The sequence below is a fragment of the Bufo bufo genome, chromosome 10 (assembly GCF_905171765.1).
Source record: "Bufo bufo chromosome 10, aBufBuf1.1, whole genome shotgun sequence".
NCBI lineage: Eukaryota > Metazoa > Chordata > Amphibia > Anura > Bufonidae > Bufo > Bufo bufo.
This window is the reverse complement of record NC_053398.1, coordinates 142,064,679-142,087,842: the sequence shown is the minus strand read 5'-3', so window position 1 is coordinate 142,087,842 and position 23,164 is coordinate 142,064,679. Positions and strand designations below refer to the sequence as shown.

General features: G+C 48.3%; 1 protein-coding gene across 3 annotated transcripts; it reads right to left on the bottom strand.

The window, feature by feature from the left end:
• Window positions 1–9,009: 9,009 nt before the first annotated feature.
• Window positions 9,010–22,441, bottom strand: ATXN1L (ataxin 1 like). Of its 3 annotated transcripts, none has more exons than XM_040409042.1 (2): window positions 22,313–22,441; window positions 9,010–11,738 (listed from the first exon to the last, which is right to left on the bottom strand). In XM_040409042.1, the coding sequence occupies exon 2, from the start codon at window positions 11,619–11,621 to the stop codon at window positions 9,546–9,548; it is 2,076 nt and encodes a 691-aa protein (XP_040264976.1). In that variant the 5' UTR covers window positions 11,622–11,738; window positions 22,313–22,441; the 3' UTR covers window positions 9,010–9,545. The 3 variants fall into 3 exon arrangements, with proteins under 3 accessions (XP_040264976.1, XP_040264975.1, XP_040264974.1); XM_040409041.1 differs by having other exon boundaries at window positions 22,252–22,438; XM_040409040.1 differs by having other exon boundaries at window positions 22,268–22,438.
• Window positions 22,442–23,164: the final 723 nt, after the last annotated feature.

Genomic DNA, 23,164 nt, shown 5'->3' with positions numbered 1-23,164 from the left:
AACCCCCACCCTGTAATGATCTAGATACGAGGGTGCATTTCCAACAAGAACTATTATTTTGTGTTAAAGGGGTTGTCCAATTTTTTTTTTTTTGTTCTTTGTTTCTAACTAAGCAAATGTTAGGGGTTTTCAGTTCACTTCCTTCCTCTCCAGTGGCCCTGTTCTCCTAGTTAGCTGAGGGTCACATGACCTGTGATGTCATCTTATCTCGTGCACAATCCTGGGGGAGCAGGTCTGCCTTTGTGCAGGAAACCACTGTAGGCTGTGCTGGTTAGAACAAGCCACACCCCCTGCACGATCTGCTGTCTGCCCTGCGTATCCTCCCACAGGATTCTTAAGCAATTTAACTCCTTTTACCATCAGCAGCACAGACTCAGGGCTGGAGGCCCTGCCTCAGGTACTGAGCAGTTGCAAAGGTACAGGATCCTCCCTCCTTACCCTGCAGACACAGGCCACAGGAGTTCTCTCTTCTGCGGGCTGTGAGGAAGTGTCTGCAGAGCATTGCACAAGAACAGGTAGGGGGAAGATCCTGTGCGTATCGGCAATGTCATTGTACTGTACAGCTGGGACCTGTAGTCCCACACATACACCACGAGTATCCCAGCAGTCAGACTGCAGACCGGGCAGCTAGTCTATTCACTCCCTTTGCAGAGCAGCGGGAGAGGAAAGGCACCCACAAATATTCATAAGAAAACCTCAGACACTGCTACACGCCCCCGCAACTGCACGTCAACAAAGGGGCCAGAACAGAACTAAGGAAATTAGGAAATAGAATTTTTGTTGCCTAAAACTTGCTTAGTTTAGGTATATATTGCTGACCATCAGATTTACACTGCTTTTATATTTTTTTTTACACCACTCTGATAACCCCTTTAAGGCAATTAAGGAGTTTCCTGATATTTATGGTGCTAAACAAAGAGCTATGGGCAAAGTGCACACTGAAGGGTCTGCATTACTCAACTGCATCAGGGCTGGAAATGCCTCTTGCTGTTTCCAGGGCTAAAGAATGAACAATTATGGGTCGGCCGTATCCTTAGGCCTCATGCACACGACCGTATGTATTTTGCGGAACGGAACAGCTGGCCTCCTAATAGAACAATCCTATCCTTGTCCGTAATGCGGACAATAATAGGACATGTTCTATTTTTTTTTGCAAAACGGAATGCACACGGCGTAACTTCCGTTTTTTTTTTTTTGCAGACCCATTGAAATTAATGGTTTCGTATACGGTCTGCAAAAAAACACGGAAAGAAAATATGTTCGTGTGCATGAGGCCTTAGGGATCATAGTGGTGAAAAAAGCCACCATATTTTATACTTTACATCAGATATACAAGTGATTCAAGCCTCGGTGAGGTCACTGCCGCCTGATGAGTGGTGATCTAATAATGCACTAAATGACACCCATCTGCTGGGTATTAACACTAGAAGAGCCATGCACTGCATTTGCTTCAGGATTGACCCCATCCTACCCAAGCCTCGAAGATATTTCAGCCGAGAAGCCCAGTTATTTTCATACATGGCAGACTTCTGCCAGAATTTGTCACTGCCCCTTAACCCCTTTCCTGATCAGCACCATACATGTACGGCCATGCAGGACGTGACTTAAGCCCCAGTGGCAGGGGCCTGGCATTTACTGATAGCTGAGCCCCTGATGTATACGTCGGCATTGGTGAAAACGCATGCCGACGCATTAACCTCTCCATGCCACAGGGACCCGATGCCTTAGGGGCTAGCCTTCTACAAAAGCCTGTGAGACCCAGCACCCTAGGTCTCACAGGCAAGAAGGCCATCAGTGTATTACACATGTATTGTAATGTGTTGCAGAGGGGATCAGACCCCCAAAAGCTGAAGTCCCACAGGAGGGACAAAAAAAAAAGTTTCTCCCCCCCAAATTTTTTTTTTTTGAAGCAATAAAAAAAAAAAGCACCATTTTCCCATAATTGAGGCTACATGCACACGACCGTATGTGTTTTGAGGTCCGCAAAAAAATAAATAAAACGGATATCATCCGTATGCCATACGTTGTTTTTTTTATGCGGATCCATTGTAACAACGGACGGTGGTACGGTTGTACCACCGTAAAAGGACCTTGCCATAGGCACATTATTACAGACCACCAAGGGCACCTCGAACCACCATCTGGCTTGCGCCACTTACACCAGAGTATTCCTGTGCAGGCCTGCCCAGGGACGACGTAAAAGTGAGTAACCAGAACTGTATGTACCTCGGCCCACCTACTGCTCACACCGTGACCTCACATATAATTCCCCTGTCGGTCTGGCTCACTGCACTTCTCATCCTGCAAAAAAATTAGCCCCTACCTAAGACAATCGGAAAAAACTAAATATGGCTCTCAGAAAATGGCCACACAAAAACAAGTTGTTTTTTTCTTTGCATAAATGATTTTACTGTGTAAAACTTAAAAATAATAATAATAAAAAAAAGAAGACATTAGGTATCACTGCGTCCGTAACAACCAGCTCTATAGTTCTATCATTTGATCTACCCTGTCAGGTGAACGCTGTTAAAATAAATAACTAAAAACCGTGCCAGAAGAGTCATTTTTTGTCACCTCACCTTACAAAATGCGTAATATTGAGTGATCAAAAAGTCATATCTACATCAATAAAAACGTCACCTCATCCTGCAAAAACAGGAGCCGCCACATACGAAAATTGCCCAAAAATATGAAAACCTATGGCGCCCATAAACAAATACATCAAAATCTCCGCTGGGAAAAGCCTTATGGCGCTCCTTCCCTTCCCAGTCCTGCCATGTGCACCTACAGCAGTTTACCACATGTGGTGTATTTCTGTAAACTGCAGAATCGGTGTAATACACATTAAAGTTTATTTTGCATGGATTAAAATAAAAATATTGCAAAAAAAAATAAAATTTACATTTTGATATTTTACCTCAAGGGTTAACATAGTTTGTAACATCAGTTTTAAATAATTTGAGGGGTGTATTTTCTAAAATGGGGTAATATCTAGGTGGTTTATAACTGAATTGGTGCTTAAAAAAATGGCTTTGCTTCTAAAATTCTAAGGCTTCTAACGTGCTAAAAAATAAAATGACAAAAAAAATAAAATACTAAATGATGCCAACATGAAGCGGATATATAGGAAGTGTTGATTGATAACTATTTTATGAGGTATTACTATCTGTCTTAAAAAGTAGAGAAACTCAAATTTTGAAAATGGTGAATTTTTCCACATTTTATTTTTTTATTTTTATAAATAAAGGTGAAATACACTCACCTAAAGAATTATTAGGAACACCTGTTCTATTTCTCATTAATGCAATTATCTAGTCAACCAATCACATGGCAGTTGCTTCAATGCATTTAGGGCTGTGGTCCTGGTCAAGACAATCTCCTGAACTCCAAACTGAATGTCAGAATGGGAAAGAAAGGTTATTTAAGCCATTTTGAGCGTGGCATGGTTGTTGGTGCCAGACGGGCCGGTCTGAGTATTTCACAATCTGCTCAGTTACTGGGATTTTCACGCACAACCATTTCTAGGGTTTACAAAGAATGGTGTGAAAAGGGAAAAACATCCAGTATGCGGCAGTCCTGTGGGCGAAAATGCCTTGTGGATGCTAGAGGTCAGAGGAGAATGGGCCGACTGATTCAAGCTGATAGAAGAGCAACGTTGGCTGAAATAACCACTCGTTACAACTGAGGTCTGCAGCAAAGCATTTGTGAAGCCACAACACGCACAACCTTGAGGCGGATGGGCTACAACAGCAGAAGACCCCACCGGGTACCACTCATCTCCACTACAAATAGGAAAAAGAGGCTACAATTTGCACGAGCTCACCAAAATTGGACTGTTGAAGACTGGAAAAATGTTGCCTGGTCTGATGAGTCTCGATTTCTGTTGAGACATTCAAATGGTAGAGTCCGAATTTGGGGTAAACAGAATGAGAACATGTCTCCATCCTCTGATGGCTACTTCCAGCAGGATAATGCACCATGTCACAAAGCTCCAATCATTTCACATTGGTTTCTTGAACATGACAATGAGTTCACTGGACTAAAATGGCCCACAGTCACCAGATCTCAACCCAATAGAGCATCTTTGGGATGTGGTGGAACGGGAGCTTCGTGCCCTGGATGTGCATCCCTCAAATCTCCATCAACTGCAAGATGCTATCCTATCAATATGGGCCAACATTTCTAAAGAATGCTATCAGCACCTTGTGGAATCAATGCCACGTAGAATTAAGGCAGTTCTGAAGGGAAAAGGGGGTCCAACACCGTATTAGTATGGGGGCACTAATAATTCTTTAGGTGAGTGCATATCAAATCAAGTTTACCATTGTCCCGTCCCCCCCCCCGGTACACATGTACGCTCAGCTTGACCCTGTGTGTTCTGAATAGGGAGAGGGGTGAGAACAAAACGTTTGGGCAACTGCCTGAACTCCTCCTGTCCCCCAACATCTACAGGCGGGGGCAGGGCCCACCCAGGTGGTCGGCAGCTCCCGTCAAAAATCTGCAATTCTCATGGTTCCAAAATCCCAAGCTATTGTCAGATTTAGGGCACGGCTTCATGGAGACACTGGTCACGCGACCAGTAGCTGTAGCAGCCAAGTTAGCGGAGTAGCGGTGATCCCATAGAAGTGAATAGGATCGCTGCGCCCGTTGCAAGAAATCCAACACTGCTGGATTTCTTGCAACAGGCGTGGAGATCCCATTTATTTCTATGGGATCGCCGCTGCTCAGCGAACCTGCGACCAGTGTAGTCGTACTCTTAGACCTAACTTGGTTCATTCAGTGCATACACATCACAGACAATTACCTTGTGCAAAAACACTCAGCTTAGAAATCACATTCACAATTCTGCTGGTTGTCATTGGCAACAGACTACAAATCTGTCGTCACCAGATAGATTCTCCTACACCCGATTACTACACAGTGCCTCTGATCTGACTTTGAGCCACATAGGAATGCTGGGAGATTTTAGCTCTGAACCATAAAACAGATCTTAAGTATAAGGCCGAATGCACACGGCCGTGAACGGTCCGTGGTATGCCGGCCTGGATTCCTGCTGACAGCAGGAGCGCACGGCGTCATTGGTTGCTATGACGCTGTGAGCTTCATGGCGCCGCTGCACTACAGTAATACAGTGGTATGATCTATACGAGTGTATTACTGTAGTGCAGCGGCGGCATGAAGCGCACGGCGTCATAGCAACCAATGACGCCGTGCGCTCCTGCTGTCAGCAGGAATCCAGGCCGGCATACCACGGACCGTTCACAACCACGGCCTAAATCACTCATAGCCATAATGTAATAAACCGCCACCACAGATGTCTGGCAGCAGCTTTCTCTTGCCATTGAAAACATGCACACTTAGGGGGGGGAGTAGCTCTCATCTGGCCAACAGCTATTGAAGGTGTATGAGCACCATAACCGCTGCGGCCGCTGGAGAACAGCCCGATTCTCGGAGGAAAATGACTTCATGCACATGATTGTATTTCTCATCCATGGGCCCATTCATTCCTATGGGGCCATGCACATATGAATCCGTTTTGCCATACCGCAAATCAGGGGCGGACTGGCCATAGCCCCTACAGGGAAATTTCCTGGTGGGGCGATGTCCAGAGGGCCACCTAAGCCCTCCTCTTAGCCAAAAGCCAGGTACATAAAGATCTGATGATCTCAGCATTAATTAATTGAGGCAGTATTTTGTGCTGCCCTGTGGTATCTGGTTCCGTTGCGGTAGTATTTTGTGCTGCCCTGTGGTATCTGGTTCCGTTGCGGCAGTATTTTGTGCTGCACTGTGGTATCTGGCTCCGTTGCGGCAGTATTTTGTGCTGCCCTGTGGTATCTGGTTCCGTTGCGGCAGTATTTTGTGCTGCACTGTGGTATCTGGTTCCGTTGCGGTAGTATTTTGTGCTGCACTGTGGTATCTGGTTCCGTTGCGGTAGTATTTTGTGCTGCACTGTGGTATCTGGTTCCGTTGCGGTAGTATTTTCTGCTGCACTGCGGTATCTGGTTCCGTTGCGGTAGTATTTTGTGCTGCACTGCGGTATCTGGTCCCGTTGCGGTAGTATTTTGTGCTGCACTGCGGTATCTGGTTCCGTTGCGGTAGTATTTTGTGCTGCCCTGTGGTATCTGGTTCCGTTGCGGTAGTATTTTGTGGTGCACTGTGGTATCTGGTTCCGTTGCGGTAGTATTTTGTGCTGCACTGTGGTATCTGGTTCCGTTGCGGTAGTATTTTGTGCTGCCCTGTGGTATCTGGTTCCGTTGCGGTAGTATTTTGTGCTGCCCTGTGGTATCTGGTTCCGTTTGGGTAGTATTTTGTGCTGCCCTGTGGTATCTGGTTCCGTTGCGGTAGTATTTTGTGCTGCACTGCGGTATCTGGTTCCGTTGCGGTAGTATTTTGTGCTGCCCTGTGGTATCTGGTTCCGTTGCGGTAGTATTTTGTGGTGCACTGTGGTATCTGGTTCCGTTGCGGTAGTATTTTGTGCTGCACTGTGGTATCTGGTTCCGTTGCGGTAGTATTTTGTGCTGCCCTGTGGTATCTGGTTCCGTTGCGGTAGTATTTTGTGCTGCCCTGTGGTATCTGGTTCCGTTTGGGTAGTATTTTGTGCTGCCCTGTGGTATCTGGTTCCGTTGCGGTAGTATTTTGTGCTGCCCTGTGGTATCTGGTTCCGTTGCGGTAGTATTTTGTGCTGCCCTGTGGTATCTGGTTCCGTTTGGGTAGTATTTTGTGCTGCCCTGTGGTATCTGGTTCCGTTGCGGTAGTATTTTGTGCTGCACTGTGGTATCTGGTTCCGTTGCGGTAGTATTTTGTGCTGCACTGTGGTATCTGGTTCCGTTGCGGTAGTATTTTGTGCTGCATTGTGGTATCTGGGGCCACTTTTAGTTTTTATTTTCCAGGGCCACTTTAAGTTTCCAGTCCGCCCCGGCCGCAAATAGACTATGTCCATCCTGGTCTGTACCGCAAATGACAATAGCCCTTTCTATTAAGAAAAACGCAGAATGCACACAGAAGGTATCCGCTCACGGCCTAAACTATACCGCAAATACAACTTACTACCCAACAATAAAATGACAAAATCTAATAAGCAGAGGCACAGAGGTGGCGGTACTTACCATGCACTGATCTCCAAGGCGTTATATAATATTCAGGATGGAAAGTCGATTATAATACAGCCCCTATAGAAATAAAACCGTCACACTGTACTCGCCTTACAAACCCACATCCGCCCCTCAACTGGTGAAGATGGCCGCCGCTATTACAGGATTTAAACCCCTCACACCTGCGGACAGGTGCAGGACCTGGACGGAGGAGCACCGGATTATCAGAAGGCCCGAAAAAGTCACACACCCAGAGGAAAAAAGAGCCATGTGTTTATATAGGCATATTGGTACAGAGAAGGCTTACATATGTTAAATGTGTCTTAGCACGAAAATACAGTTGTTTTTTTTTATATATATATATATATTTATATAGAGCTCAAGTACAGAGAAGAAAGAGGGAGGAAAAAAAGGTCAAATAAAAACCAAAAAGCTCCTCAGCTGGAATACAAATATACAGTACAAATTGATTTATTTAAAACAGTTACAAAAAAGCACAACAAAATATAGATTAATGCTCTGGTAAAGATCAGGTAGCGGAACAGGATCGAAGCACCTGCCTAATCTAAGGCTTTGTAGGATGCATATCAGGTTATTGGTTAATCATATGAAGTGGGTGTTCTGGGCGCCCAATGCCATGACCTACATCGCCCCCTATTCAGGGAAGTGGTATGATCCATGCCACTCGCCGTCTGAAGCTGTATTTAACACTGTGGTCTGCGGCAGGAAAAACTCTTCTGCTCGCACGACAGTTATGCAAAAGGCATCCGATAAACCCAGCAATGCGTTAAGCTCCGCCCCCTGCGCCCTACCCCCCCCCCCCCCTTGAAGAAAGGGGGGGGGGGGGGCACTGAAATTGCTTTGTGAACAATATTTGCTTTTGCTCCTATTATAGCATCTATATAATTATTAAAGACGTGGGTGATCTTTAATTTATCCAGTGACTCGTCCGGCCTTCTTAGAAGGAAATGTCGGGAGTATATGTAGTGTCCAGTGATGTTCAGAGCGGGATCTGGTGTCTTCTGAAGCCAGTTTGGCAGTGTGGAAAGTCGTCGTTAAAAAAATAGCATTACTACTACACGCCAAGTGTATTCCAGATCTGAACTCAATATATAGAATATAAGATGTCTCTGCAGGTAAAGCTTTCGGTCAGAAGTCAAGGTGCAGGAGAGCCAGGGTCCATGCTACAACAGGACGTATACCTTTTATTGCACTCTGGGTATATATATATATATTTTTTTTGGGGTGACCAAGGCACCTTGCTGTATCACGGCCGTGGTGCTGGCTCGGGAATGTCAGTTACTATTACAGCTGGCTTCGAAAAGTCCTGGGTGTGCCGAACTGAAATACTTCTTGCAAGGAACCACCACCTATATTAAAAGGGCAGCTGTCAGCAGTTTTGTCCCTATGACACTGGCTGACCTGTTACATGTGCGCTTGGCAGCTGTGTTGGTCCCGTGTTCATATGTGGCCGTATTGCTGAGATTTTTTTTTTTACTATATGCAAATGAGCCTATAGGAGCAACGGGGGCGTTACCATTGCACCTAGAGGCTCAGCGCTCTCTCCCTCTCTGCAACTGCTGCGCCCTCTGCAATTGATTGACAGGGCCAGGGAGTGAAAACATCATCACACCTGATCCTGAAAAAAGTGCAGAGGGCGCGGCCGCTGCGGAGAGAGCAGAGCCTCTAGGTGTAATGGTAACGCCCCTGGTTGCTCCTAGAGCAGTGATGGCTAACCTCCGGCACTCCAGCTGTGGTGAAACTACCACTCCCAGCATGCTCCATTCATTTCTGTGGAGTTCTGAGAACAGCCAAGCAAGTGTGCATCTTGGGAGTCGTAGTTTGACCACAGCTGGAGTGCCGGAGGTCAGCCATCACAGTCCTAGAGGCTCATTTGTATATATTAAAACATCATATTTCTCAGTAATGCCAACACATATGAACATGGGACCAACACAGATGCCTTCAGCTGCCGAGCGCACATGCAACAGGTCAGCCAGTGTCATAGGGACAAAACTGCTGACAGATGCCCTTTAAGAAATGTACTCGCCTGCTGCCTGTGCCCGTTCAGCAAGGTAGGGGAGATTTAGCGGTCAGATCTGGAAGCTTCAAATCCCAGGAAGACGCCTACCAAAAAACAACCTCATATCCGTTCTCCTCAAAATAGTCATGATTCAGACATCTCAGACGTTTCCGCTGTGCCCTATACTTAACACACCAGCAATAATTCATGGAAATGTACAATATATATGTAAAAAATATGGTACAATAGGGTTCCAATGATTACCAAGAAAATAAAAAGCTCAGCGTCTTCTTACTGGAGAACGGGCGTGCCTGTGCAGAAGACATCACCCTCCCCTACCCCACCTCCAGCAGCAGGGACCCAGCCTCACATCAATGATTATCCCTGTACTCTAACTGTGCAAATTTATTATGTCTGCAGAGAGTCATAGACTACTTCCCTGCATTTGACCGGCCCTCGATGGACAGCTTCACCTCTTGTGGAATGAAAGAATGGCGTGAAGGCGAGGGTCGGGCTTCAGTGCTCTGTCCGCTATATCTTTGGACTACTGGGCTGGACCAGCTTGACGGAGCTGCGGGAAGAGGACACGGGGCCTGGGCCAGGGAACTCTGAGCCAACCCGTCTCTCTGAAGAGGGTGCTGCTTATCGCCATCTCTCTCGGATACCGCCGGGCACTCCCTAGATTGTAACACTGCTTTCTCAATAGGATGCGGCAGAGCCTGATGCGTGGAAGCGCCGGCTGCAGGTGATGCACCGTTTTTGGATATACTCTGCAAACTTATCGATATACATACATCTCCCACTTGAAGCCGGTGGCAGGGAAGTGCAAAAAGCTGAGCAGTCTGTGACGGGCTGCACGAAGACCAGCCTTGTCCATACACAAAAAACGGGTGTTCAGGAGGGACATCGAGACACACTTTACTTTGCTGCTCTCCGACTACAAAATGAAGAGTCACAAATCCTGGCCACTGACTCTCCTGGATATCCACCACTGTGCTGGAATCGATTTTAAGGCCACCGCTAACTTCCGCACTTCGCACAAAATCCTGGGTCTGTAGGTCCTCCACCCTCTTCAGTTCTCCAGTGGCAAGCTGGATGATGGCTCCTTTCATGAAGTGTGATGGTAAAGTAGTGGAATGAGGAGGCAGTGGGGGGCCCGCGGGTGGCGAGTCTCTGCCTCGACCACGCACTTCTGGAGATCTGGTCTCTTTAGAGGCATGCTGTGGAGCCGCTGTAGAAAATCTCTCGGCAGAACTAAGTGTTCCTCGGGCTGATTCACCGTTCGAAATAAGTGCATTGTTGTCTGTATATTTATGCGGGTGCTGTACGCTGTACGCGCCTCGAAGATCTGCTCTTGGCGGACTCGTCAGATTACTATTACTTCTCTTTGAGTTATGCTTAACATCATTGGATAGATTTAATGGACTCATCCGTTCTTTTCTCTGAACTGAAGGGGCACAGTATTCTTGTGAAGCCATTCCTCCGACAACTCTCTGAACTTCGAGGTCCGTATCGGGGGTGCTCCTATGGGTCATCAGAGCCACCTCGCTCCTTTGTGTTGCATGGCCTGAGTACGTATCACAGTCCAACAGATTGTCGCTTTGACCTCTTACCATCTCTTCATCAGAATTATGAATATACTGTTCTACGGCCTGGCTCCCTCTTCTGCTAGAGGCACATTCAGATCCTCTCTGGGACCCGTTGGTAGAAGTCATCAAAGTCAGTTTGTCGCTGGGGGAGGATGGATTATGTTCTGCATTAGGAGGAGGAGGACATGCCAGGATCATTTCATGTACAGGATAACCCGCCGGAATTTGAGAAGAATGCTGATAAAATACGGGAACTCGTCCCTTTGTGATATCAACAGGCACCATGCCCATGAGAACGGAGGGGGATTGTGCTGTGGTAACTTTACTATAAGCTTGAGGAGATGGAGGCTGTGGGGGAGGGGTCACTCCCTCGGTCAAGATGGAGTTATATGGCACATAATGGGGTACATGAGAAGTAGCCAGTGTGGCAGGAGGAGATATTACAGCGCGTTGAAGGAAGCCTGGAGGAACGGTATATGGAACGGCATAAGGTGACCCAAGAAACTGCACAGATGTGTGAGAGATGGGAGCATAATGGATGGGTGGATACGTAATTCCTGGGTGTTGGATCAATGGCGATGCTACATTAAAGGATGGAGGGATGGACCCCATGTTCACAACAGAGTGGAGGCCTTGAGGGGAGAAGGTAGGTGGCACAGCAATTTTGTACATATTTCCATACTGATCCACTGTGACTGCCTCAGCCCCATCTCCAGCCACTTCATATCTCACCCCATGTCCTTGTCCTGAAGCCACCAATACTCCTCGGGGCCAGTTTGGAGTCTCATTAGCTGAGCTTTCACTACTGGAGGAGTTATTGACCTTGGGTGCTTGCTGCTCTATGTTTATAGTGCTTTGAGCCAGATCCCGTTTCTTTGGTGGAAGACATTCCTGGCTCCGTTCGTATGCAGGCTTCATGATGCTTCCTGCTTTTAATGGGGTCTCTATAACTTTCGGTAAGCTTCATGGGTGTCTGGCAGCAATTGATGGTGATGACACCATGTGTATTCTGTCGGCATCTTGTTGGTCTAAGAACTGGAAGAGAAAAGACAGACATCAGTAAGAGACAAATTAGGCGAGACAGGAATACAGAAGGATGGACAAAACTAGTGACGGACTATGCCATCAGGTTCTGCTCAAACCACGGCCAGCATGAAACCCCGACCAGGACTCTCATGACAGAGGGCTTCGTTTTACTCTGAAATGCTATGGCATGGGGGAAGGAGTTCAGGCACAGGTGGAGGAGCGCAAATGCTATGGCATGGGGGAAGGCGTTCAGGCACATGTGGAGGAGCGCAAATGCTATGGCATGGGGGAAGAAGCGCCGGCATAGGGAGAGGAGCGCCAATGCTAAGGCATGGGGGAAGGAGCGCCAATGCTAAGGCATGGGGGAAGAAGCGCCGGCATAGGGAGAGGAGCGCCAATGCTATGGCATGGGGGAAGAAGCGCCGGCATAGGGAGAGGAGCGCCAATGCTATGGCATGGGGGAAGAAGCGCCGGCATAGGGAGAGGAGCGCCAATGCTATGGCATGGGGGAAGAAGCGCCGGCATAGGGAGAGGAGCGCCAATGCTATGGCATGGGGGAAGAAGCGCCGGCATAGGGAGAGGAGCGCCAATGCTATGGCATGGGGGAAGGAGTGCCGGCATAGGGAGAGGAGCGCCGGCATAGGGAGAGGAGCGCCAATGCTATGGCATGGGGGAAGAAGCGCCGGCATAGGGAGAGGAGTGCCAATGCTATGGCATGGGGGAAGGAGCGCCGATGCTATGGCATGGGGGAAGGAGTGACGCATAGGGAGAGGAGCGCCAATGCTATGGCATAGGAGAAAGAGTGCCGGCATAGGGAGAGGAGTGCCAATGCTATGGCATAGGGAGAGGAGTGCCAATGCTATGGCATGTGGGGAGGAGCGCCAGAAGCATAGAGAGAGGAGCACCAATGCTATGGCATGGGGGAAGGAGCGCCGGCATAGGGAGAGGAGTGCCAATGCTATGGCATAGGGGAAGGAGCGCCAGCAGCATAGGGAGAGGAGTGCCAATGCTATGGCATGGGGGAAGGAGCTGGCATGAGGGAAGGAATGCCAGCGCAGGGAGAGGAGGATTCTCCCCACCCTGCTTTTTCTCCCAAAGGTCTCTCCCTATATGCCAATAGGGTGAGGCTTGTCAATCAAGCCAAGCAGTGTGGGGAGAAGTTGCACTACAGACTTCTCCTACGGGTCATGGTGCCCACATCCATCTCCCCATTGGCAGCTCATTTTTAAAGCTATGACACTGCTCTCTGTCACGGTGGGACCATGCTGAGATTTCATGCTGCCCATAATTCAGACAGAATAAGGCCTCATGCACACGACCGTTCCGTTTTTTTGAGGTCCGCAAACCGCGGATCCGCGAAAAACGGAAGCCGCCCGTGTGCCTTCCGCAATTTGCGGAATGAAACGGGCAGCCGTCAATATAATGCCTGTTCTTGTCCGCAAAGTGCGGACAAGAATAGGAAATTTTATATTTTTTTAGCGGGGCCGCGGAACTGAGTTATGGATGCGGACAGCACACAGAGTGCTGTCCGCATCTTTTGCGGCCCCATTGAAGTGAATGGGTCGGCATCCGAGCCGCCAAAACGGCGGCTCGGATGCGGACCCAAACAACGGTCGTGTGCATGAGGCCTAACCCTGATGACAGGTTCCCTTTAATGATGTCAAACACCAGGACAAAAACAGGCATAAATAAACAGAGGTAAGAACGGCTGGGTAGACTAAAGTAGTGCCCCCTACTCATATTGCTGCCTAGACCGAGCTGTTGGAGGAATCGCCAGGTCTGGCTAGCGATAAAACCAACATGCAGTAACTAAGAAGAGAGGGTAGAAGGTAACGATGAGCTGGCTGAAGGTAATGTGGTGGTCGGAAGTTGAAATGATGTTGGAGCAGAGGTGGACAACAACTGTATGGATATGAAGACCGAGTCAACCTACGTTAGGAGACAACTTTCATGAGCTAATGGAAATTTCCTAAACATCAAGAGAAAAGATCTCAGAACGTGAAGCACCATTTTACATTGACTTCATAAATTGTCCAGGACAATTCAAACACTGACCACAAATGAAGGACCCTGTAGTATCACAAAGCCCTCAAGAGATGTAGTCATGATCTAGCGAGACCAAGAACACGAAGGCACCAGAGCATATCAAGCAAGCTAAAAATGACAATGCTTCAGTGGAGTAAAAAATAAATAAATAAAATAAACAAAAATAGGCAAATTATCCAGATCTCAGAAATATCTATGGCCAAAACAAAAAATGCAGCACATTGGGTTATAGTTTTATGGGAAAAGATTGTAATTAGATTTTTTACTTTCCATGTCACTAAAATAATTCTAAAATCCTGCAGTTTTCACACTGGCCACTAGGCCTGAAATATGTCAAGGTTTCCTGTTCTTTGAGAGCGACCGCCTGGGCCATAGACACAAGGGACAGGCTCTGACCCCATTGGCTTCTATGGCAGAGTTTTCTAGGCATGCTCTCATTTGTGCAGAGGTCAGGAGGGAGCCGATAAGCTGCGATATCACCTATTGTTAATTCAGGATCCCGTCTTCTCTATATAGAGGTGTTACTTGTCATTGTAATCCTGTCTGTGATGATAATGCAATAGCTAATGAACACTTACCTGTATAGAACAGGAAGTCTCAACATATTTTGGGTGAGGTTATATAAAAAATGGTGTGAAGGAAAACTGACTTAGTTGCCCGGAGCAAAGTGGCCTTGAAAAATGAAAGGTGGAATCTGACTGGTTGCTATGGACAACTAAGCCAGTTTTTCTTTACACCAGTTTTTCTTAATCTCATCCTTTGGGCCTAGTGGCCAGTGCAACAACTGCACGATTTTAGATTTTTTATTTTTTTTTAATATTGATAGTGACCTTGAAAATAAAAAAAATTAAAAATAAAATAACCAAAAATAGATCATCAGCATCTGATCGGCGGGGGTCCCACACCCGGGACCCCTGCCGATCAGCTGTTTGAGAAGGCAGCAGCGCTGGCAGTAGCAGGCCCAGTGACATCACAACTAGTATCACTGGCCTGGGCGGGGCTAAGCTCTGTTCACTTGAATGGAGCTTAGCCGCGCCCAGGGCATTGATACTAGTCGTGACATCACTGGGCCTGCGGTAAACAGCGAGACGGCCGCGACGCTACTGCCAGTGCCGCTGCCTTCTCAAACAGCTGATCGGCAGGGGTCCCGGGTGTCGGATCCCCGCCGATCAGATGCTGATCTATCCAGACGATAGATCATCAGTTTAAAAGAACTGCAGAACCCCTTTAACAATAGGCAATTTTCTGATGACACATTCCTTTAGGTCTCAGCTCAGTTGTGCACGGAGTGCTGCCTTATCAGTGATCGATTACATTCTCTTGTGTAATGGCAGGAATTTCCGGGCTGATTATCGGGAACAAACGTTTGACCGCTCGTTTGTCGGGTGAAATGTTCCTTTAGGCAGACCCCAAAACCATGGCTTCTGGGCAGCAGGTTGTGCTGTGTGAACAGGAATCGTATGAATTGTATGAGGAGGAGCGGCAGCAGTAGCCTCGTCTCATACAGTGGAGGTGATCACTACATGTAAATGCAGCTCTCACTTTCTCTGCCGAGCAGGCAGTTATCAGGAAGGAACAGTTCCTTCCCAAAATTAGCCTGCTCAGTCAGTGCATGTAAATGCGCCTTTAGTGTGTGCACACACAGTTGTCTTCAGATGGTTATTTGTCTTGGCTTGTCTCCCTTGTCATGTTCCAAGGCGTGTTAAAAAGTAGAACACTGACTCATAAGAAGCTACTTCCAGCAGGTGGCACTAGTGAGACGGTTCTCGCCTTGCATACTATTTCCCATAGAGCACTGCCACTAACTCTCCATACACAGCTGTTCTCCTGGGGCAGAGTCAGGGCCTCCCCCTAGGCTATATAGATTTAGTAGAGATCAGATCAGCAAACACTGTTCCACCTATAGCAGCCTGACGAAGCGCATATTGCGTGAAACGGCTGTCGCTGCATTCAAGTGACTCCTAGCTCCGGTGCCGCCTGTGTTTTGCTTGATGCAGCAATAAAGGAATATCTTAGGTCTTCACGATGGCGAGTGCCGCCCGCTTTCTTTCTACAAAGAAGAATATTGTCCTGGACTAATTGTCGTTTGGGCTTGTGCACCGCTGAGATCGTGATATTAGAGGAGAACCGTGTGGGATCTGCAATTTCGGGTTAAAGTTAAAAGGAGAGACGTGGAGTGTGCCGCTCATAATTCTATTTAGAGTGCGACTGTTCCACCTATAGCAGGTCTAATGCTTGGGTAAATAGGTTACTACGCTCCTCAACACTGAAATTGCAACACCACGAAGGAAAAGTCGAGTATGAACACCACACGCAGAAATGCATGCACTTACATGCTATGAGGTTATTAATGGTTGTCTGAGGAAAGTTCTGCCACGCTGAATGCACTTGGGCACACAAATCATCAAGATCTGCTGCTGGCAGCTCCCTATGCAATTGCTGGCCAATGACGTCCCAGATGTGCTCGGTGGGAGACAAGTCCGGAAACACTGTAGGCCATGTGAGCATGTTTAGGCACGAAGGCGGGCACACCGTAGCACGGACAACATGCGGCCTGGAGTTGTCCTGTTAAAAATTGGCTCCTGGAACACTTTGGAGAAATGGCAGTACCACGGGTCCCAATAACAAATCAATGTAACGCCGAGCTGTTAGTGTACCTGAAATGAAGACTAGAGGGGTCTGGCTACCATAACCCCAGGAGTAGAACAGGTGTGACGTTCCCTTGTAAAGGCCTCTTCATGGCGTTGCCCACGTCTCCAGACCTATCTCTGGCCATCATTGTATCCAAGACAAAATCAGGACTCATCAATGAAGAGGATAAACCTCCATTACTGTCCTGCTGTGCACCATGATGGCCTTTGACAGCAGTGATGTGAGGTCAGTGAACAGCTGCAGCTGGACGTCCGGCTCCTAGCTCAATGTCCGATGGTTTGTGTAGACACTACTTGCCGCCCTAGGATTGGGTTATGATGCACAGTTTCACTTTCAGTAAAGAATGGATCCCTATGCGCCAGTCTTCTAGTCAGACGATTTGTCCAGGTAGAGGTTCTCCTCTGTACACCTCTTGCTGTCATTGTTCTCCCAACCACCGGGACACTCAATGTTGAACAGAGCTGACATCTCGGCCTAGGTGGGTGGTAACCTGCAAGAGTCATAAACCTCTCGGGTCAAATATTCTGTCCCTCTCAGTTTGTGACAAGTGGTGATAACTGGTACCTCGACGAACAGGAGGCATCGCACAATCATCCCATACGATTTGATCTGATTTCTGAGGGTTCATGTGTCTAAAAAAAACTTTGCTTTCAGTCTGGCTTTTATGCCCCTCCCACATTAAACAGATTGGAGCTATGTGCTTGAAATGTTGATCACATGCTACTTCCTCAGTCTGCAGAACCTTACGGCTTGTCCTTCTTGGTTGCAATTTTGATGTTGAGGAGTATATAAGGAAAGGATTGGCACAGTCAACACCAAATTACTTTACGCCCCAGTGCAAATTTAGATTAGGGACATATAACCCATAATGCCACCATTATGACTCCTACAGAGGTTCTCACCCTGCATTACCAGATAGGGGTGTCCCAGAAAAAGAAAAAAAAAAACGGACTTCCACAGATTCCCCACCGTTGCCAGTCTCTGCTGATCTCTACTTCCAGCTCCCATCTTGACAGGCTGGAAATGCCGCAGCAGTGACCGCCTCAATTAGAGATTAGCTGAATGGGCGTTTATAGGAATTTGATGAGTGTCGAAATGAGGACTAGATGTTGAGAGCAGTGGGCAGCATCAGAATGGTGAAGGTCTATATCTCTCCTCCTGCTCATCTGGAAGACCCCTTAACACTATGCTCATTGCAGGGTCTGAGGAGGTGGAGCGTGACAGGGATTCTAAAGGGCCCTTTACACCGAGAATCCACCAGATAATTGCTAATGAGGAGGGCCAGTTAATGATTATCTGGCGGGGTAAAGGTGTCGCCGATTACCCAATGAACACATAAAACGCCCAATCATGGGGTAATAGGATCGTTTATGTAGGCACCTAAATCGTTGTCTGCCGGCAGCAGACCGTGCTATGTAAACAGCCTCTGCTGCCGGCAAACAACGGGTCTGTATAGGGACAAGCGATGGCAATAGCGATCTCTCGTCCCCTAATACTGTGGAGTACTACATGTAAGTGCAGCGGTCTCCTCCACTGACGAGCAGGTGCTTCCTTCCAGACGATTGCCTGCTAAATTGGCCAGTGTAAAGGGACCTTAAGAAAACCAAAGAGAAATCCTGTGTAATGCTCCGTCCCCTTAGCCCCTCTATTAGGCCTCTTGCACACATGGCTTTTTCAGTATTTTGCGGTCTGCAAAAAACGGATCCGCAAAAAAATATGGATGACGTCCGTGTGCATTCAGTTTTTTGCGGAACTGAACAGCTGGCCCCTGATAGGACATGTTCTATCTTTGAACGGAAAGGAAAAATGGAAACGGAAGGCATACGGAGTACCTGCAGGTTTTTTTGCAGATCCATTGAAATGAATGGTTTCGGATATGGTCCGTATACGGAACGCAAAAAACGGACTGCTCCTTCAAAATGGCAAATCGAGAATACAATGGTGCAGGAACAGAGAAGATATCGCTGGAAAACTGGGCAGATCTACTGTTCATAAGCGTGAAAAAGAGGAGACAACCCCTGTGGGAACCGTCATGGAAGCCATAATGGTCATCACTCAGCTTTCCCAGAAATGGATACAACTAGGAAATGACTCAATAGAATATATAACGACATGACGGAAAAAGTACGGCTCCGTACGCGACGGAAGAGGACGGCTCCGTACGCGACGGAAGAGGACGGCTCCGTACGCGACGGAAGAGGACGGCTCCGTACGCGACGGAAGAGGACGGCTCCGTACGCGACGGAAGAGGACGGCTCCGTACGCGACGGAAGAGGACGGCTCCGTACGCGACGGAAGAGGACGGCTCCGTACGCGACGGAAGAGGACGGCTCCGTACGCGACGGAAGAGGACGGCTCCGTACGCGACGGAAGAGGACGGCTCCGTACGCGACGGAAGAGGACGGCTCCGTACGCGACGGAAGAGGACGGCTCCGTACGCGACGGAAGAGGACGGCTCCGTACGCGACGGAAGAGGACGGCTCCGTACGCGACGGAAGAGGACGGCTCCGTACGCGACGGAAGAGGACGGCTCCGTACGCGACGGAAGAGGACGGCTCAAGGATATTATTGATTTCCTTTACTGTAAGAAGAGAATAATGTACATAGCGTAACCTTATCCTTCCAGACGGCCGCTACGATGACTTCAGCACGAGGTTCCCTTGCAGACACTATTGTTACAAAACCGTGCACATCAACAAGATGATCTCAGTCTCCTCCATGCAGGGGTAAGGCGGGGAGTGCCTTCTACGTTACTGAGAAGAAGACAGGACTGAAGAAATCTAGGAATCTAAGCTTCCATTCCTGCTTTCTCGGAGCAGAGGCTGGACCTGCCGCCGCCTGCTTAAGACTGCTAACCGGTGTTGATAGCAACCTGGTGAGCGTCAGGATAACGGTGGATTTACACAAGCCTCTTATCAGGAAGATAATCATGGAAATAGAAGAAAACTCTGCCTGAAAACTATCCAGGCCCTGACCCTGCATCGTGCCGTCATTCTGACAACTAGCCTCTTTTATGCAGACGAGAAGCTTCCAAAACGTCCTCCGGGCACTAGCAGCCATTGGGGGTCATTTATTATTAGCAAATTTTTGGAGTAAAAAAAAAGCGGCAAGACCATAGAACTGGTGCAAATCTTTCCGTGATACCTTGCACTCCTAGTTTAGGATCACAGTCATTGATGGAAATAACTGATCAAAACACTGATGTGTGAACTAGGCCCAATGCACCAAGGTCCTGCAGCTGCACGTGATGTCGCCCCATGCCAAAAATAAAAAAATTCCACTGCACCCGAGTCCGTATAGGTAGCAGCCTGTGGCTTTTTTCTGCAAAGTTCAGATGCATTTCCTCCAGACCTAGCAAGGCCTAAAGCATTCAAAACCAGGAGTGTTGGAGTCTAGATCTTCTGCTCTCCATCTCTGCCGACAGTCACCACGATCCATAGGCTCCTCTAATGCAAGTAAACCTTGTGGCACTCTGCTTACTCTTCCTGGGAGTAGGGTTCCCACCACGATCCATAGGCTCCTCTGCCTTTCCTCTAATATCAGGCCAGGGTCCAGTTTGTCAAACATAAGCATATCAAATTGAATGAGAAAAGTCTGTGCGTAGCCCCAGGTGAGTAGATATTGGGGGTGCGGAGGTGGCCCTGAGGCGGTCCCAAAGGCCCTGCTGTCGCATAAAACACTGGTATTGAAAATGGCCCATGGCAGGCGGAGGTTCAGATACATATGCATCTGACATATGCCCAAGTCAATAAAAGAGTGATCCCTACAACAGTGGATTATCAGAGGACTGCTGAACTGGCTCCAGCAACAGATGAAGGGACCCCATAAATACAGTAAAACACAAGCAATCCACATCACCATCCACACCAGTATACACCCAGAGTCATCAGGACTGGTCTGCACTGGATTTTCATTTTATTTCATGTATCTCAGGCTGAAATCTTTCTTTAGTAAAAAGGTTCACATTAAAAATGTTGGATCGTTTGGTTCTGCAGCCGACGTATATTCCAATATATAGCAGGCTGAAGGGGGCCGTGCACTGGCAAACCTGTCAGACTGGCCACCTGACGGCTCGGGCTCCAGACCCCCTGAAGATCACTCCGAGGAGGAGAGAGAGAATCTGGAGAGCGAGCCATCAGATGAACAGGTGGTCCAAAAATTTTTTACAAATACAAACCTACGGTAATTTAAAAATTATTTTAAGCCTGAAACACATGCAATGGATGTAAAGGTCTAAATCCATCAAGGGAAATTGGGGGAAGTTCTGCTTTTAACTGCGTCTCCACGATACCTTGTGTCACCCACGGGCAGATATTAGGGCACACAGGGAAATATCAGGGGTTTGCACAAGACGTGACCATCCATAGGGATCATGGGTGAATGCACAGCTCGTGCAATATCTCCTTAGGCGTCTATGGTGAGCGTTACAAGAATGGATGCCGATTCTGGCGCCTTGCAAAGCCCTATACAAATGCTTTATATCTGGACCTTCATGTCAATTGCATGGTGCCCCCCAGGGCCAGCGTCAGCACTCGGCATACCCGGGCAAGTGTCGGGGCCCATTGAGCTGCTATGAGCACTTCCATCAATGACACTGCTGTCATTTCACTTATGCAGTACCCCTCTGGTGGGCCCTCTGATAGTCACAAGAGGCCGGCTGCTGCAGAGCTTTAGACACGTCCCCTCTACATAAGAGACCGCAGGCTGTGAGTCTGCACTGTGGGACAGGAGGGTGGGCAGGCTGAACTCTTCGAGTTGCTGCTGGATGCTGTATACCAGCAGCTTCATGCTATTTGGTTGTTTTACTGCCTCATTAAAGGGGATGTCCAGGTTCAGAGCTGAACCCGGACATACCCATATTTTCACCCAGGCAGCCCCCCTGATGTTAGCATCGGAGCATCTCATGCACCGATGTGCTCCCATGCCCTGTGCTAGATCGCACAGGGCAAGGGCTCTGTTGTTTACGCCCAGGTCTGAGGTAAGGGTACCTGTCAGTCCTAGCTACATCACTGCACAGCTCCTTCTCTCCTCCAGGCGGTGACGTCATGACGTGTGTCTCACTGCTGCAGCAGACCGGAGGAGAGAAGGAGTGCAGGGGGATGAGCTGCGGTTAGTAAATGAAAGGACCGCCGGCTCCCCTGTGCTCCATCAATGATAGGTATGTGAGAGGGCCACTGGGGGGTCATTACACTCTGAGGGCCCCTTACACAGTATAATGACCCCCAGTGCCCCCCATTTAGTATAATGATCCCCAATGACCCTCCATTCAGTATAACGACCCCCGGTGACCACCACTGGAGGTCATTATACTGTGGGGGGGGGGGGGGGGGCATTATACTGTGTGAAGGGCACTAGTGGTCATTATACTGTATAGGGGCCAGTGGGGGTCATTATACCGTGTGGGAGCCACAGGGGGACATATAAATGTTTAAAAAAAATGCCTCAAGGGGGCCCACTGAGATTTATCGCCGAAGGGCCCACATGAACCTGGACCCGGCCCTGGTGCCCCCCTTTTAAATAATTATTGCCCAAAATATTGTGCTCATACCCAACACCCACACATTTTATGGGGTGCCCCACCGCCCTGCTGTGCTATTCGCATCCATTTACTGGGCTGCAGTATGACAGCTGCCACCGACTAACCCCAGCTTTCAATGTCATGCCCTGGGACATCCTGATACTTGTAGTTCCACTCCAGCTTACAAGGTACCCAGCCCAGGCCTAGAGACCCAATGCCCTGCCTAGATCCAGAGCAGGTAGTACAAGAGGCTACAACTCCAGGGAACATGGCTGTAAGACAGGAGGCAGCAGGCAGCACACACACCGCTATGGCAGCTCACCGGCACATCTTCTCATGATGGAGTCGCCCTCCAGTCGCTACATACCGGGCAGCTACATCCCGCTTCTCCCTTTCCTGCTCCCGGCCTTTCTCTAGGTCTCAGGACAATCTCTATCCGGCCCCGGCGCCTCCTTGCGGCCTTGTCCAGGCACAGCAGCCGTCGCGTCACCGTGACGATTCCTTAGCAACCGACGTCTAAAAATTGCGTGTGCAGAACGTCATGCCTAGCAACCGCACCCCACGTGACTCTGCCTCGATGTCATCATCAAAACGAGCCGGAAGACAGTCTGAAGGGTTGTTATGGAAACGGGGGAGAAATACCAGCAGTAGTTCTTGTTTGTGCCACGGGAGGGCAGTGGTGCACGCAAAGGACATTACATTGTGACGTCCATTATAATTCATACATTCAGTGCTTAGGAAGTTTCATTAGGGAAATAAGTCAGTCTGGGAAAGCTGGCTGACAACCCTTAGCAGTATATTTACTAAATTTGTTGTCAGCCAACTCCTCAGGATAGGTCATATGCCATTGGTGAGGGTCCAACTCCCTGCTCCCCAACAGATCAGCTGTTCGCCAGACTATGGCCTAACCGCAGCGTTTACACCAGACTATGGACTGACCGCAGCGTTTACACCAGACTATGGACTGACCGTAGCGTTTACACCAGACTATGGACTGACCGTAGCGTTTACACCAGACTATAGACTGACCGCAGCATTTACACCAGACTATAGACTGACCGCAGCATTTACACCAGACTATAGACTGATCGCAGCATTTACACCAGACTATGGACTGATCGCAGCGTTTACACCAGACTATGGACTGACCGCAGCGTTTACACCAGACTATGGACTGATCGCAGCATTTACACCAGACTATGGACTGACCGCAGCATTT